Source organism: Ochlerotatus camptorhynchus, unplaced genomic scaffold (assembly GCF_037179485.1).
Source record: "Ochlerotatus camptorhynchus isolate MF236.1 unplaced genomic scaffold, CSIRO-AGI_Acam_v1.1 ptg000265l, whole genome shotgun sequence".
NCBI lineage: Eukaryota > Metazoa > Arthropoda > Insecta > Diptera > Culicidae > Ochlerotatus > Ochlerotatus camptorhynchus.
In genome coordinates, this window is record NW_027040755.1 from 269,356 (window position 1) to 286,891 (window position 17,536).

Consider the following 17,536-nt stretch of genomic DNA (forward strand, 5'->3'; position numbering starts at 1 on the left):
AAATTTGCCAAAAGGTATAAGGAGATTTCTATCCGTGTAACGTTCAGAAGTTAAAAACAAAGAGTTCGGAATTATTTTCTAAGTGTGTATGACATGTATCTGTTTTCTGGTGACAGTGGTCCCCTTACACATAGGAATCGTTGGCACATAACTTGCATTGCGATATGTTCATTGGACATCGAATGAAATTGGACGAGTTTTGCCTCGATTTTGCCAATGGAATTCACATGTAATTGTGATTTAAGATCAGTGCACCTTTACCATTGTTCAACTCACCTTGGAGATTTGCATTGGCGTTGACGGCGACTCTGTAGCTCTTTACTCCTATGAGAAAATCCATAAGCAAACGTCAGACTGTGCGTGAAACATGGCGGACTTTGTACTATCCTTTCACTCCACCGAAAATTCCCATAAGAAACTGTCTATATTTGCTGAAAGAGCAAATTTTTCGACGGTGCCGTCAACGCCAATTCTAAAAGCATGCCTATTCAATTTGTTGCAGTGTGGTACTCAGAACCCATTTGAGAATTTGCGAGAGCGGCGAGAGCGAGAGTATGCTGACGCCGGGAGTGAGACACTCATTCATTAGAGTGATCTAAACAAGGGTTAATCTTTTTATTTTAAGCTTTGAAGGAATTGTTGAAGTTTAAACCCTAATAATTTTTTTTCATGTTTATTTTTCTTAACGACGTGTTCAGGGTATCATCCAAACCATTTGTGGAATAGTTCTATTATTTAGGTTATCGTTCGTTTATGGTAATTTTTATTTGGGAAGATATTAAAATCTTCGTTTAAATCAAAAGTTTTCATGTAAATACGATTCTGCTTTCGAGGAACTTATTAAATAATTAAAATATAAAATATATAATAATAATTAATAAAATTTTTATATCATTTTTAAGAATGAGTTGGTTCAACGCCAATTTCTCCTTTTGATCATTTTTGGATCACCCTAATCAAAACTCTTCCAATCAGAAAATCTACTGAATTTGATCGAGATCGACTCATTCGACACAGCAGTGCTCGCTCTGAGCGGACGTCATTCATTGTATTCCATTCGCTCGGCGTGGCTTGTTGTACTTATTAATTTATACCTGCCTGCCTGCTGGATTTGGGCTGTGCGCGGAATTATATTTTTCCGAATCCGACGACCACCGCGATCCGATCCGGTTTGTGCACTGGGGACGCATGCAGATGTTGTGCTAGTGTATATTTATTGTTACGGAAGTGCTGACGACGGCGATTTCGATGTCGCTGGTTTAATACCGTCGTTTTTGATAAAGTGCCAATCGACAAAGAAGAAAATTCCAGCGTTATCTCTAATTAGTGTTTGGAAATTATTATGGCATAGTGCGAATCCGGGTCAAAGGGAAAGAAAAGCCCCCGGAACGTGAGTGGCATATTAAACTGAGTCACTACTAAGTAGTAGATTCTGTTGATTTCGAAAGGCAAGCGTCGAATTGATGTTCTTCTTGTTATCGGTTTTGTTTTAGTTGAGGTCCACACGCTTTTGGGGTAAGTTTCTATTCATCATTTGCCTGGCGGATTGTCTCTGTGGCTGAATTATTTCAACTTATCTGATCTCATCGTATATTTTGCGTTTGCAGGTGTGTGAGTGCGAGTAAAGCAGTATTTAAAACGCCGAGCAGCAGCTGTTGAATACGGATACCTTGCGGCGGAGAAAGGTGCGATCAAGTTTCTTTAATGTGTTTTCTATTTACAGGAAATTTGCGTAGAAATAGGTTGTGAAGGCTGGATTATTGGAGAATATTTTTCGCAATCTTTTCCCGGAGGTGGAAAAGCGGAATGTGGAAAAATTTCGCACACATACGCATGCACTCACACAGTGGTGAAAGGGATCGTGTGCTCATCACGCGAGGAAGAAAAGTGAATTTTGACGTTTCCCGTTGTCAGTTTGACGTTTCTCTGCACTCTCATTCGGAAAAGCGATCCATTCCGATCATGTAAACAATGTGTGGGAGAAGAGGAATACTCCCGCTCAGGCAAGCCGTCGTCGGCGGAAAAGTGGGATGAGATTGGATTTTCATGTCGGTTTCAGCGGCTCTGGCTTTTACAAGGATTTTCCGCCGAGAGCGCGCGTGAGCACGTTGGAAAACCTGTGAGAGCGTTGGGGAGCAGTTTTCCTCCACTATTGGTGGAGTGCGAGAAAAAGGAAAAACCTTTCGCAGTCGAGTTCTGTCCATTGGCATTGAGTGTACGAGGAGGAAATTTTTTCTCCTTTCTCGACCTGGTGGTGCTGTGACAAATTTTCCAGGAAGAAAAAAACTGGTGAACAAGTGCTTGATTCCGGACGAAAAAGGGCCTACAGGACTGCCCTGGCTATTGTCCGCTGCTTTTGTCGTAGATTTTCGAAACATTTGGTTCCCAGGAATAACGGGGATCCGAGTAAGCTTTTCCGTTCTGTGAAACTCTTGATATGTGTGTATGCAATTTTTCAGTGATCAATAAATGAGTTAATAATTCTCGCTCCCCCTTTCAGTAGGAGGACAGAAAACTCCCCAAAGAGCTCTCGGGTTCTGCTGCTTGAAAAATTGGCTGACTGGCTGGCTGGCCATCGCGAGTGCTAGTGTGTGATATAATGTGAATTTTTTTTTTTTCGTATTTTCACTTCAAGTGTGGGACGTGAAGGAGAACCTTTTTCTCGGGAATCGGAATCGACGGTGTGCATTGGCAGGATCGATTTCTGTTGGCAGCCAGTCTGTGAGCTTTCTGCCCTCTCGAGACTTTTAGAGTGTCAGCGAATGTGTGTGCAAAACTGCTCGGGGAAAAGTGAGAAAATGTTGCTTTAATTGTGGTGATTTTTCTTGTACAGGGAAGAAGTTTCTAGCTGCCTGCCTTTTCCACCTCCACACGACGGATTTCGGTGCATGAGAAGCTCCTCGAATTTCGAGAGCAAACAGTGTGTGGTGTCTAATGAAATAAAATAGAATTGTCTGACCGAAAAAGAGAAACATCAGGGAAGAAACGAAGAAAAGGAAAAGATAGCGAAAAAAGTAAAAAACGCGAATAACCTATAGTGTCTGTGTCTGTGCTTGAATTCGAAGAAAATTATGTAATAAGTTGTTATATTTTCACTCTCCCAACATCTTCTACAGAGCGAATTTTCCCTCACATCGGTCGACGGCGACGACGGTTGTGCGCTCCTGATCGCTCCCATCATCATCCACACACTCAGACCAGAAGTCAACAGTAGTGACCGAAGAAGAGTCTGTGTATTTGGTGCTGTTTGAGCTTCTCGAGAAAACGCTCCTTTCCGAATGGCCACCATTTGACAGTCGACGAGCGTTCGGTGGTGCTGCTGGCCATAGTCGATCAATGAAGCCCCGATCGGTGGCGGCCAAACTAACCTGGACTGCTTCACACTGCCAACAGCGATAGCAACAGCAGCAACGGACACGTCTTGAGTGAATTTCACTGCAAGGGAAAACAGGATAAAAAGTATAGGGATCCCCATCGGGACCCTCTCCGCACTCGAAAAAGAGAACATTAGAGCGCGCAAAAAAAAAACTGAGCAAAAGCTGAGTGAGAGTTGCTTCTGGTGGCAAGAATACATACACATATACACACACACACACACGCGAATCCCCAACTTTGCTGGAAGCAATCAAGCCGTGAGCGGAAAAATCGACCGTGGAAAGTCGTCGGATTAGAACGTACCGCGAGAAAAAGAAAACACAAGTAACCACCTAGCTCCAGGTCAGCAGATACCCAAGGTAAGCCTTCATCCACTTGATAATATCCACTTTGGAATTGTTCAACCACCCACCTCATTCACCCACAAAATACGATGTTTGACAGCACTACCGCTCTGCTCGATTGGATCACAGCCGTCAAGCTTCTTTCTCAAGTGTGTCACGACACTATCCTATCTAGACACTCTTGTGTGTGTCCCCATTCTCACAGTGGAGCTCAAAACACAATTTCTCTTGTTCTCTCGTGTTGCTCCCTGCTGGATATGACGACTTCCACCCACCACCCACAACTAGCAAGGAGCAGCAAAGGCACACATTGTGCAGATTTTACATAATTATTGAAAAATCGATTTTCTCCACCGCGCGCTGCCGCCCGTCTCTCGCTCTCGCTTTCTCTCTATATCTTTCCACTTCTTGCTCTCGCGCTCCGTCGTGACCACCCAACTATCTCCCCCCAGAAACCCCAACAAACCGCGTGTGTAGTTTTCCTTCGCGTCCACAACAACAACAACAATAACGACGTCCACGACCGCACGACTACGAGGAACGGATGATGGTCACACATATCAGTTTAGGTGTAGGGTTCGCGTGTGACACATTTCTTTTACATCCCCTTCCATTCTCCGTCGCACGGATCCTCGTTTCGATGTTGCAATGTGCAATCCAGAGGATCCAGTGATTTTTCTTTTTCAAAATCTTGATTAGGGTTGAGTTTATGCTAAAATAGGCGAATCGCAACTGTAGTAGCTAGATGTCTTGCCACCCGAAGCGGGTCCTCGTAATTAAGAAAAGGAGTGGGTTTGTGATGTTTTCTCGAATGCCAGTCGGTCTCTGGTTCCACAGAATGCAATCGATAAAATGTTGTTACGAAACAGCCACTAGTGTGGGGAGGAAGTAGGGGGCGGTGGTCTTTGGCCGGAGGTGCATGGATGTATCAGTTGCGAAACCTTTTCATACTTGGAATGCAACTTAATGCAAAGTGGTTTGGTCTTTCAGACTCGGTAGTTGGTATGTGCAATTGATTTGTCGTGTTGACTTCCTGATTGATTTTGATGTAATAGGTGTGATAGTTACACTTTTAACTGAAGCACGTTTATAGTTATATACCGTGAAACTTATGTAGCAAAATTATGTTAAAAAGTATGCAGTGCAAGAAAGAGACAGGTTCCTGTTTTGGGCAGAGTTGTTCAAATGGTTTTTGCCCACTAGCTAGAGGAAATGTTCAGAATTCTCTCACTAATTGCAACTAGCATAGGGGAAATGGCTCTAATGTCGGCCTATGGATCTAAGATTGGGCCCATCGCTAAAAATCTGCTATTTATCAATTTTATCTAGATGAAAGCGTCAATTGGACGGTACTAATAGATATTTTTGGTCGCTATTGAAAATTTAGACGATTGCTGAATTTATGTTTGTGGGGGGGGGGGGTCATTTAGGCCGACATTACATCCTTATCCTCTATGTATTGATTTCTATTCTCTTTTTTTTTAAATATTCTTTGAAATCGGTTAATTCTTTATTTAAGAGATTTTTAGCCGAAGGCTAGTTCATCTCTGCCGTATCGGACATGAACTAGCCAAAGGATACAAATCTGCCTAGTAAAGAATTAAAAAAAAAATCCCAGCGCCGGCCGTGTCCGAATGCAGGTCAATTACGTTATGGGTACGAATGTTTTGAAAGCCGAGAAATCTTCATTTCCAAGACAAATCACTGGGATTTTGGATAACAGGGTTGGGTTTACAGCAGGGTTTCTTTTTGGCAAACGGTATGCGATTTTAAGTATTGTGCTTGTGTCAAGAAACAAAGCGACTACCGAACCTTGAATGTGAAGGGGCCTGCGGTCAAACCCTTGATGTTCTGCTCAGTAAGCAAAAACAGTCGCCCTAAGGCCATCGAGCTCCTCATATAACATGACACCATTTAACCCGGTACCCCGACGATGTCGACGACGAACTTTTACGAAACACACGGTGAGTCAGCAATGGGACTCTAATATACAAGGGCCTGGGATTGATCCAACAATTTTCTGCTCAGCAAGCAAAAATGTTGCCTAAGGCAGCCGAGTTTCTCATATCACAACACACCACTTATGATCGAGTTGATGACGGTGCCCCTTAGACTGAAAGAAAGCCACTGCTACTGATGATCTTTTAAATTTGGATACATACAAGCTCCAAAAAAAGACACTACGGGATGGCTCCGGCGTAGTGGCCAACCTCTAACACCATATTCACGAGTTTAAAGCCCACCCCTCATGCATAATTTTAAAATGTCATTCTATCTGCTTATTATCATCCATTAATCATCAATCATTGATTAATTTTTAACGCTCTGACCAAGACTGATGGGAAGTCAGGAGGTCAAATAAGTCAAGAGCCAAGCCTGCTTACTCGATCGCGGTCGGGGTACCTTATTTTTCTTTCTAAAAACGAATTACATTTAACTCATCACACCTACCCAATCGCACCAGCCGAACAATAGATCACGCGCGATCGAGGTTATCCCGTCGAGTAGCAGAGGGGAATGTATTAGACTATTTTTAATTGGAATGAACACACCAAATAAATCCATGATAGATGTCCAATGATGCGGATTAACACACTATGCATTCAAACTGCATCAACTTTGAATACCTTTGGTCTAGAAACAAATAATTTAAAAACTATCAGTTCTAACTCTTTCCACGCTTCTTGGAATTGATCGGCTCTATACGAACATCGTAATGGTGAAACGATACTCACGCCCCCGAAGGACGACCCGAAATCCATCCACTTCATACAAAATATTTAGGAGGATTATTTGAATTATCAGTAGGGATGCCAGTGTCGTAAAAAGTCTAGCTCTCACTTGTTTTGTTCTTGGAGATGGCCAAAGTATGCTGTATTCGACGTAGGGCCACGTCGTAGGCTTTGCACGGTTTACTATAAGAAATTAGGATGATCGGCTTAGACGGCGGTGGACTTTTGGCGGACTGACTAAACTGCCATTTTTAAACTGTCTCCAGAGATAGAGACTGTCCACCGAATGAGCAGCTAAAAAGGGAACCCAAACGGTATCGAACGGGGAATATCCAGAGGGATCCCCAATAAGAGCGTAGAGATTATAAGTACTTGTCCTGAATAGACTTCAGAACACCACTGGTTTATTTCGAAATTACAGTGGGTTTTTATAGCCCAAAAATCTACACAAAGTTGAACTCTACAGCTTGTAATAAAGATAGCATAGGGTTACGGTATGTAATGTGGGTCTAGTCCTTTCATTCGGCCTATCACGCAAATAAATAATTAATTAAGGAATATTACACAAAAAATAAGGAAAATATTGATCACTGATGGTTGATAAATGTGTACCACACACAAATCAATTTATATCACAACATTTCAATACATTTTCAGCTCTCGTAAGTAATAAAACTGGTTGAGAATATCACAATGTTCGGAGTTTTTAGCCGCCATGACTTATAAGGTTAAGATGGGAAGGTTGACTGACGATCATCAAATGGCCTGATTATGGCATTTATTGATTGGAATTACCTGATAATACACACTAGACGTAAAACTTACAGTTGCTGTTTGAATATTTTATGTTTATTTTAATTGTTTAACAACGTTTTCACAAGTAAAACATGGACCCAACTTTAGGGACACATTTCTTTTCTATGTTCCTAACTATGGCCCATGAAATTCATTTGACAGCATATAGCAATAAGAGTAACGTCAACAATGTTGTTTTGCATTTGGATGATAAGGAACGAACAGGAAGGGAGATTTTTTCTGCCAAACCTGTATAATGAACATCACAATGTTCTGATTTAGATATTCTGCGGTCAAAAGACGATAAGCGAAATTTTTAATTTTTAATTTTTAAATTGAGTGATTTAATGTAGTTTTCGTAAAATTTTCTCTAAGAAATGTTTTGAGGAATGAAGAGCATTAAGTTAACAGTGATAGTGATAAAAAAAAATACATCAGAAAACGTTACCAAGAGCGTTTTTTTGAGGATCAAACAAGATAGGACGAAGTTGCATCCATAAATAGACCCAATTTGGGGACAATAGACCCATATTACATACATTTCCCTCGTGAGTTATTGTCTTAAAAAAAGTAAGTTTTTCAACTTTTCGTGGTTTCTGATAGCAAACGACATGATAAGCATATCTAAGCATACCATTTAGCAGTAGAATATCGTTTGCAGGTAAATTCATTGATGAGTTATGATTAAAAACGTAATCGATGGCTGCATATTAGACCGAGGTTAGGGACGTATACCCTATCGCTTATTTACTTTGGTTAGAAATAGAAAACTGGAGGCAACATAGAAGTTAAGGAAATACCATCTGATTTCAGGGAACTTCGTAGTAGTTCGGGGAAAGCCGTAAAAGTTCAGGGAACTCATACGAACTTCAAGGTAGATATTCATAGAATTTCATGTAACTTCGTAGAAGGTCAGAGATCTTTGTTAAAATTCAGGAAACTTTTTTGAAGTGCAGCTAATTTTGTAGACGTTCAGCATACTTTGATGAAGTTCAACGAACTTCGAAGAATTTCAGTGAAGTTCGTAGAACGTAGAAGTGCTGTGATTTTTATAGAAGTTCAGCCAACTTTGTAAAAAGTCAGTGAACTTTGTAGAACTTCATCAAACTTTGTAGAAGTATAATGAACTTTAGTGAATATTGTAGAAATTCTGGGAAGTAAGCTGATGTTCAGCGATTTTTATTACAATGATAAATGACTAATGTTGAGTCAAACTATTTTCTACTTTATGAAACGATACTTGAAGGCAAGAACATGTGTTTGGGTGGTGAGATATGTTGCGAAAATGGTAAAAAATGGGAATCGAACCCACACCCACCAGTACGCTAGACGGGCACTCTACCATTATGCCAGAGCCATTGTTCATAGCCGACTGACCTACGGAATTGAGCTCCTCTGTGCGTCCAGCGATTCGGTCGTCACCCAACTAGCACCGATATACAACCAGGCAACACGAATTGCGGCTGGACTTCTGCCCTCAACACCAGCCGATATCGCCTGTATTGAAATCGGAGTGCTTCCTTTCCGATATTACATTGCGGAAACAATCTGTACCAGAGCCGTGGGCCTCGACGAAAAATTAAGCGGAGACGGAGAATTCTATCTCCTCACAGAAGGGAAACGAATCCTCCAGGAAATCGCTCACCAGGAGCTCCCCCCGGTGGCCCAGCTCCACTGGAACGGAGCCAGAGAGTGGGATTCTTCCCCCATCCATGGCCAAGCAGTTCCGAGCAGGAGACAACTCTACGGCAATGAGATCCTGCCTCACCGAATTATTACAAACACGGTACCACAACTATGAAATCCGTTTCACCGACGGCTCCAAGGCAGGAGGCAGGGTCGGCTTTGGAGTAACTGATGGACAGACCTCGCACTTCTGGAGACTCCCCGATCAATGCTCGGTCTTCTCGGCCGAGACTGCAGCCCTCCATTACGCAGCTTCCCTACCATCCTCCTCCCCGCTATGTGTACTAACCGACTCTGCTAGCGCCCTCGCGGCACTGGAATCCGCCACTGCCCGCCACCTCTGGATTCAGGCCATACAAAACCACACCCCCCCTGGCACCACTTTCATGTGGATACCGGGACACTGCGGAATTACCGGAAACACAGAAGCAGACCACCTCGCTGCCATTGGACGAAATGGCCGACTTGCCAACACTTCGGTACCCAGACAGGACCTGAAAAGTTGGATCAAATCAACCCTCAGGACGGCATGGGACCGCGAATGGTTCGCCAGGAGAGACCTCTTCATCCGGAAGACCAAAGGGGTAACCCTTCCCTGGACGGATGTCCCAAGGTTTAACGACCAGAGATTCCTGTCCCGGTTAAGAAGCGGCCACACCCGCATCACCCACAACATGGGGAGCAGCAGTGGCAGAAACTTCCGCCAAAGATGCGACACCTGCCTAACAATAATGACGGTCGAGCACATTCTTATAAACTGCCCTTGTTTCCACGGACCACGAGAACTTTACGGGATCCCGGGCAACATCCGAGACGCCCTTCAGAACGACCCGGTAGCAGAGGCACAACTGATATGTTTCGCGAAGGAGGCCGGAATCTACAAGAGGGTTTAACCCATATACATTATGACAGTAGGCCCGGCATTCCCTGCCGGTAGCGGGTGCCAGGTCTCTCCTGGCAGCTGCTACCGGTGGGGCTCTGCTGGGGTCCTCAAAACAAAACAGAAAATACAAAAGATGACAGCAACATAGGACAGTAAGGCAAAATAAGTTCCCCTCTGGAACCGCAACCATCATTCAACACCGCAAAATAAAAACTCTGTAGCTTCTCTCCCTTTGGGATACCCCCTTCTGAGGTGTCCGGAGACGAACCAGCCCAGGGCTGAAAGTCTCCTTAATAAAGATATAAAAAAAAACTACCATTATGCTATCGTAGACTAAATGCTACCCTGATCAATCTTACGAAGCAGTGATGTGATAGAGACGGTCCAACTCCACTAATAAGCGGGATGTGATTCATGATTCTCGCATCATACTCAAACCACCAAATGTTCCCTTGTTTGCCTACTTTTTTTTATTTAATATCAGGGAACTTTTTCAAACTTCCGATACTTCATAGAGGTTCAGGAAACATTGTAGAAATTCAGGAAACTAGGTAGATATTCTGTAAGCTGTATAAAGCATTTGAATGCTTTATAAAAAAATCCCACGACTGAAAGTCTTAAATAAAAAAATAAAATAAAAAATAAACTAAATTTAAGGTGATACTCTAAGGAAGCCTTAGCGTGAAACTTCAAAAGCACAAATGCCAGCTTCCACAAAACATACAATTATGAAATTGAGAATTTCAAAAGAGGTGTGAGTGTCACTAGTATTAAATCTACGAATAATACTGTAACAACGCTGACGCTAACGTTTGTTTCTTAATATGAGATAAAGCGAAATTCGGTTGGAAGAACGAGTACTTAAAAGAAATAATAGGGGAAACGGCTCTAATGTTGGCCTATGGATCTAAGATTGGGCCCATCGCTAAAAATCTGCTATTTATCAATTTTATCTAGATGAATGCGTCATTGGGACGGTACTAATGGATATTTTTGGTCGCTATTGAAAATTTAGTCGATTGTTGAATAAATTTGCCCAAATTATATCCATTTCCCCTATTCGAGTTATAGAAAAGAAGTGTTGATCGGAAATCTATAACATATCCTTCTCAAAAGTCGTTGTTATCGTCGTCGGTGAAGTCACCACCAGGATTGAAATCTTGAAGCGAGTTGAACAGGAACTTGGTCGTAATTGTTTTGTGAAATGAGGAGCTCGGTGGCCTTGCGGTGACCGATTTTGCTTACTGAACAGAAGACCGTAGGTTCAAACCCAAGCTCCTTCGCGATCTTGAATTGTTTGGACACCAATTCAGCATATCGTTTACCAAAACGAATCCTGCTGCAAACCCAACCCTTTTATCCAACATCTCAGTGATTTTTCGTGAAAGTGCAGCGGTGTTCTCGGCTTTCATTAATGCGAGTATTACGTCAACATATTCCTACCCCTTCATTTTTTGACCACAATTCGGACGTGGCCGACGCTGGTATTGCCTAGAGTTAGATCGCTAGTATTTACACATTGATGATGATTGCTAGTCCCAAGCAAGGTCTATTGGTTCTCTGTGTGATTACAGCTGATCTGGCAATAACGGAGTTGCATCCTCGGGCGGTCATTGATGCTCATGCTCATATAATTTTTTTCATTAATTAAAGAAAATATTAATAGCTTCCCTAATAAAATTGTTATGGTTATTTTCTTTAACGACGTGTTCTGGGTATAATCCAAACCATTTGTGGAATAGTTCAATCATTTGGGTTATCATTCGTTTATGGTATTTTTTATTAGGGGTCATGGTGAGGTAGCATTAAAATTTCTTCATTTACAAAAGATATTGAGGGTGGCACTCTTGCTTCTAGTTCCCCTATGTCTAAAAATTGTTTTTGGTTATCTCATATATTTTAATCTTTGCCTTATGGTAATAATCTTTACGGTGTGGTGTAAAGAATGCTGCACATACCTACGAAAAATAGTTGTATTAACACTGTAAACAGCATTTTCCCTTAGATTAGTGATGAACAATAACGTCACACGAACTTATCAATAATACAATTATTAATATGTTTATGGGCATGAAATCTTTGATATATACTCAAGAAGGCAAATTTTTTCATGGTTTTGAGATATATTTTGCAAAAATGCATATTGCATGTTTGTCCTCCATTCAATGCAATTTGTAAACTGACTACTCCCTACTAAATTGGGACCTCCCTTAGCTCAGTCGCTAAAGGCGCAGCTACAAAGCAAGACCATGTTGGAGGTGGCTGGGTTCGAATCCCGGTCCGGTCTAGGAATTTTTCGGATTGGAAAATTTCTCGACTTCCCTGAGCATATAGTTTGATAATACTAGCCACACAATTATACTAATGCAAAATGCTCTCAATTAATAACTGTGGAACTGCATCTAGAACACTAAGTTGAGAGCACGCAATAAGCTAATTTACGTTAAGCAATAAGCTTGAAATGCGAACAAGAAGAAAGAAGAAATTGACTACTCCATCCCTCTAACTGGCAACCAGTACTACCAGTAGGGGTAGCATTCCACTGTTGATTGTAAATACATTCACCTCTCACCAGTTGCGAGAATGCACTAGGTATTGCGTTTCGTTAGTGCGAGGAAAAGTAGTGCAGACAACTCCCGCGGCACTGGCCTTCGGTCGACCTTACTAGAAACGAGAGGAGGGTCCTTATTTAGCACTTCTGGGACCTGTCAGAATCAGGCAGGTCGGAAACGAATTCCCTCATGGGGAGACCCACATACACAAATCCATCCATCTACGTTCTATGATGGCAGCTTGGTGGTGGGGCAGGGGTTGGTTGGTCCGGTGGACGTACCGGGGAGTCGATCGGGAATTTCGGGAAAAATCAACAAGAATGAAAGGCAGGAAAGAAATAGATTCCCCGTCCGAGTGGCGGCGAGGGCATTAAATGTTAAACGTAAATGCTAAACGATCAGCTGGCTTCAATCAATTTACATTTCATTTAATGCTCTGTTTGCTACCGCCCAATCTCGCTCGGATCTTCTTCGCACTGTGTGTCTTGAGGGCGGCTTCGGACGTTTTTATTTCTTCACTCGTCTTCATGAGGGCCAAGTACAGTGCCGTTCAAAATAATAGCAGCGTAGACCGTTTTTCATCAAATCCAGCCTACTTTTTTGACGTCTTGTGACTAGGCATATTTTGATTTTTTCGGGTGTGTTGAATTTTTGAGGTTGGTATTTGCAAAAAAATTGATTTGTATATGGGCAGCAACAGGCCTCCCTTAGCTCAATCGGTAAAGGCGCAGCTACAAAGCTATGCTGGAGGTGGCTGGGTTCAATTCCCGGTCAGGTCTAGGAATTTTTTCGGATTGGAAAATTTCTCGACTTCCCTGTGCATAGAAGTATGATTGGACTTGCCACACAATTATACCAATGCAAAATGCCCTCAACTCGTTATTCATTTTTTCTCTTTGAACATAATAATTCAGGAGTTGATTTACCTTCAGTATAACAACATACATTCTTAAACTTGAATTACTTTTATAGGGTTCTGAAACATGAATTAGAAGAAAAAAACTTGGAAATTGTTTTAAGACCCTGGACCTAATAAACTTGACCAGACTTAAAGAAATTTTTCGGAAATCTGGAACGAGAATAAATCTTTCAGACGTCGAGTTTTTTTTTCAATAAGAGACGAACAAATGTTCCGTAGCTTATGGTCTTTAATTAATGAATTTGATGAGAATTTCCAAGGAACTCCAAGGGACAAGGGAATTCAGGGGAGAATTCCAAGGGACGAATTGTTAGGAAAACTTGATGCGATATTTGAGGATTCCTTTCTTATTAGTTTTGTTGAACTTCAGGAGGTGGAGAATTCCAAGATAGTTCTGTAAGTAGAATCCCAAGAGAATAGCGAGTAGGATTCAAAGTAAATTTCCAACATAATTCTGAGGAGGATTCCTAGGTAATTCCAAAGAGAATTCCAAGAGAGTTGTGTGTGTGTGTGTCATCCTCTATCCCTCACCCAGCCGGGGGCGTTGGACAAGTAGAACTGCGAATAATTTGATCAAATCGCATACTCCGTAATGGCGCCCTTTATGTTGTGAAGACTAGTACTTCAAAAAGGGTAACTAAACAGATATTAAAATTTTCACTCGCGATGCCACAAATTTTTGGTACGGGAGAAACAATTATTCCAAAGAGAATTCCAAGAGAGTTCTGACTCAAATTGCAAAGTAATTTCTAAAGGAATTCTAAGGGATTGGTAAGGAGAACTCCAAGGATCTTGTGAGAAGAATTCCAAGAAAAAATGAGAATCCAAATGGAATTCTGGGAAAAAAAATTCAATGAAAATTCCCAAATAAATTTTTAAAGAAATTTTGTGGTTAAGTATAAAGCAATACTTATAAGTCTATTTAATATTTTTACAGAACCCAAAGAAGTGTTCCTAGAGATAAAAAATTATTGCTAGAAAGTTCTATGTGGAATTTACTGGAAATTCCGAAGATAATTCGTTGGGTATTTCGGGAGAATAGTGAATATTAAGAAGCGAACGCAATTAAAAATTTTAAGAGAATTTCAGAGTGAATTGAATAGCCATCTATATACAGGGTCTCGACTACCTGGGAAAACCTGTAAAATCCGGGAATATCAGGGAATTCATGTTTGAACCTGGAAAATCAGGGAATCTCAGGGAATTTTGAGGATGGTAGTTCATTTCAAATTTTAAATAGAGTTGCGAACTTGTGGTTGCTGAATGCTCAAAATTACTCATGGTATTTTGATGCAAAATTTAACCTCCAAATGGGTATGTGCGTCTATTAATAGATGTTACCAATGCTGTAAATTCTCAAAATCAATTGAACATTTTTGATGAACATGAGAAAAGCAGCTAACCGCTATCAAAGGGGATCTCCTTCGAATGAGTGATATCAGTTGCTTAGTCATTTGACGAAGGCTTGGATCATTCTCATTTGAGAAACGCTTGATATAATTCAATTGAGTGTAACCTACACATAAACGGAGCTCTGGTCGGCATTCCGGCGAAAAAGCTAAGCCAACCCGACACCAACCTGACTTCTACCAAACCCCAACCCTGATGTGACCCTACATAAACTCAAAATTGACCCGACCACAACACAACATTAAATCGACATCGACCTTAAATTTGCCTTACATTGATCTGACATTGGGCTGTCTTGTCTGTTCGGGACCATTTTGATGGGTTTCTTCCATACTCCACTGTCGTATATCAAATGATAGTGATTGACTCAATTGACAGTGACGATGAGCTTCGAATGAGAAAGGGGCTCTTCAAATTATGATCATGTGAGGATTCGTTTTCACAGAATTGATTGAATGGTTGTATTGGTTCATCTTCAATCGTATGATATGAAAATCAACAGCACTGGATGTTACACCTAATTGCGTCTGACACAATATAACCTTCGAGTAGATTGCACCGTCTGCTCGATCCAGCTTAGTCCAATAAAAATCAATCCTTTGAGCGTATTGGAGCGCCTTTGCCAAGAATGGTGAAGAGTTAAGAGAGAGGATGATTCTCTTTCTTAATAGGGCAGAGAACTGCTTTGGCCTAATCGCCATTTTGGGCCTATCGAGCAGAAAACTTCAAATAAATCCATGATTTCAGAGTTAACAAGTCAATTTTTGGCGTTTGGTACGATACTTTAGTTGATACACTACGGAACGAAGTCAATGAGAACGCTTGATATGAAAGTTTGCACCCATTATTCCCAAAAACAAAAGAAGCGCTCCGACCGAATCAAATTTTATCTTTATCCGATAGGCGGAAGTGTATTCATTGGCGTTTCAATGCGTTATGCCGAGTTTAGAATCCGTAGGCCGAGTTTGGCGTCAAGAAGTAGTGTTAGACTTTTGAAAATATCTCAACGATTGATTTCTCTTTATCAAATCTTACGAAACATACGGAAAGGTAAATAAATTTGGAAGCCATCAGTAATAATAACACTCCGTTTGGTGCTAAACTACGCTAGATAGTGAAAGAGTAAGTGCGGGTTGTGCTTGATAGGCTGGAAATGGGGTATTTAACCCTACGTGTAGTTCTTGTTCCTTATTATGTTCTTAACAGCCTGATTAGTTCAGATAATCAAGTAAATGAGAATCTAGGATAATGGTCTTGCTTGGATGGAATATTTTTGATTGCTGGTAGCAGCAGTTTTATGATTGAATAATGATTCAAAGATAAGTACCCAAGCATTTCCTTGACAGCATAGAGAGGCTTTATTGAGCAGTCTTGTCTTGTCTTCATTGTAAATCTAGTTAGTTCGGAAAATTAGCTTCTGAATGAAGTTTTAGTATTTTCATGTAGGGGGAGATACCCCTCACCATTCCTCCCCAACGGCGAAGTTTGGTAAAGGAGATGATCAACCCGATTCGTACCTTCATCAAAATTGACCTTTGCTCGCTTTCTACTTTCTATATACAATTTTCACACTGCCGTACTCTAACGGAACTATCAACTCTATACGTTCATCTCCTCATCTATTTTTAAAATAACCACTTGAAGTCTGATATCTTACGTTAAGCATCTCCAGCTATGTAAAATCGTTTACTTCACGCATGAAGTAATACAAACTTGATTAGTTAAATTTTTGATTTTGCTGCTATTGCAATTGAGATGAAATTAACTTACAGAACTTTGGAGTTCATTTTTTTAATGATTTCCCACCGGAAGTATACGGCCGCAAATTAGCGTTTGGTTAAGCATTTCTTGTGGAGCTGGGTCTCAAAATGTGATCAAGGAAAAAATAAATAATGGGATTAAAGGAAAGTGTTTCACATGTAAGATTTGATGCAGGAGAACTGGGTGAATTTCTGTCCCGATAGGTCGGGAATGGACGATTAGGCCGTAGTAAATTTTTCCCCTATTTAGATGTGGCCCTGAAAAAAGCATTTAGGCTTGTGTTTCATTCGGTGAATTTTCACTTAAATTTGACACTTCGAAAATAAATTACAATGATCGGTCGATTTCGAGAAGGTGTTTGTCAAAATTGATTCCTTGTCTGTCAGAAATAAGTCTTGGGGAATAGTAGGCTGCAGGCCCAAATAAGAATTCAAGCTGAACAGTAATAGTACGTTCAGACTACAGAGTTATAACATGTTATAGTGCTATCTTGATGGTGGTTTCTGTGTTGCAATTAGTTGACAACCGTTATAACATGTTATAACTCTCCAGTCTGGACAGCGTTTAAGAACAGAAGCTGATTATTGATTGATTTAAGCTGTACAAAGCTGATTAACACCAGGCTAATTATATAAAATAATTAGTAGTGTATAAAGCAAATTGTATCTCCATAATTCAACCTCAATAAGTTAGCTGAACTAAAGACTGAACAAGACTTATTTTAGCTAAACACTACTCCATACATCAGCAATGCACTACGAATATGTTGATAGAGGATAAGGAATCTATTGCTCAATATTGTTAAATTTTTTCAGTACCACGCGCTGAATTTCCGGCATTTTAGTTCTTCTAAATTCACTGCCTACGTTTCTAATCCCAAACAGCGCCAGCTGTAGGGACATGTAAGAGGAGCTTTACTGGGAAAAGCTTCAGCTAGAAGTGGACTGCGACGACGTAAGAAATATTAATATTTGTATTCCTGTGTTTTGACTGGTCACCACTCATTTCACTGAATTTACAGACCGTATTCCACAAAATCATAATTCAATTATGACACTAAAACAGCACATTGTGTTTAC

At 40.9% G+C, this 17,536-nt stretch overlaps 2 protein-coding genes across 16 annotated transcripts in view; both read left to right on the forward strand.

Annotated features, from left to right (window-relative positions):
• Nucleotides 1-1,021: 1,021 nt before the first annotated feature.
• The window catches only part of PMCA (plasma membrane calcium-transporting ATPase 3), a 134,838-nt gene continuing 118,323 nt past the window's right edge, over nt 1,022-17,536 (forward strand). For 3 of the 15 annotated variants that reach the window (XM_065226926.1, XM_065226933.1, XM_065226934.1), the window contains exon 1: nt 1,713-3,734. The gene's annotated coding sequence lies outside the window, so the exon portion shown is untranslated. Of the gene's footprint in view, nt 1,516-1,607; nt 1,686-1,711; nt 3,735-17,536 lie in introns of those variants that run through there. The other 12 variants (XM_065226935.1, XM_065226936.1, XM_065226920.1 and 9 more) reach the window with 11 other exon arrangements.
• LOC135705270 (uncharacterized) lies at nt 8,998-9,825 on the forward strand. Its single transcript, XM_065226893.1, has one exon. It carries the CDS (start codon nt 8,998-9,000, stop codon nt 9,823-9,825), a length of 828 nt encoding a protein of 275 aa, XP_065082965.1.

Bases quoted from the DNA above. Each gene is read 5' to 3' on its own strand.
- LOC135705270 (XM_065226893.1), top strand. From the start codon at position 8,998: ATGAGATCCTGCCTCACCGAATTATTACAAACACGGTACCACAACTAT.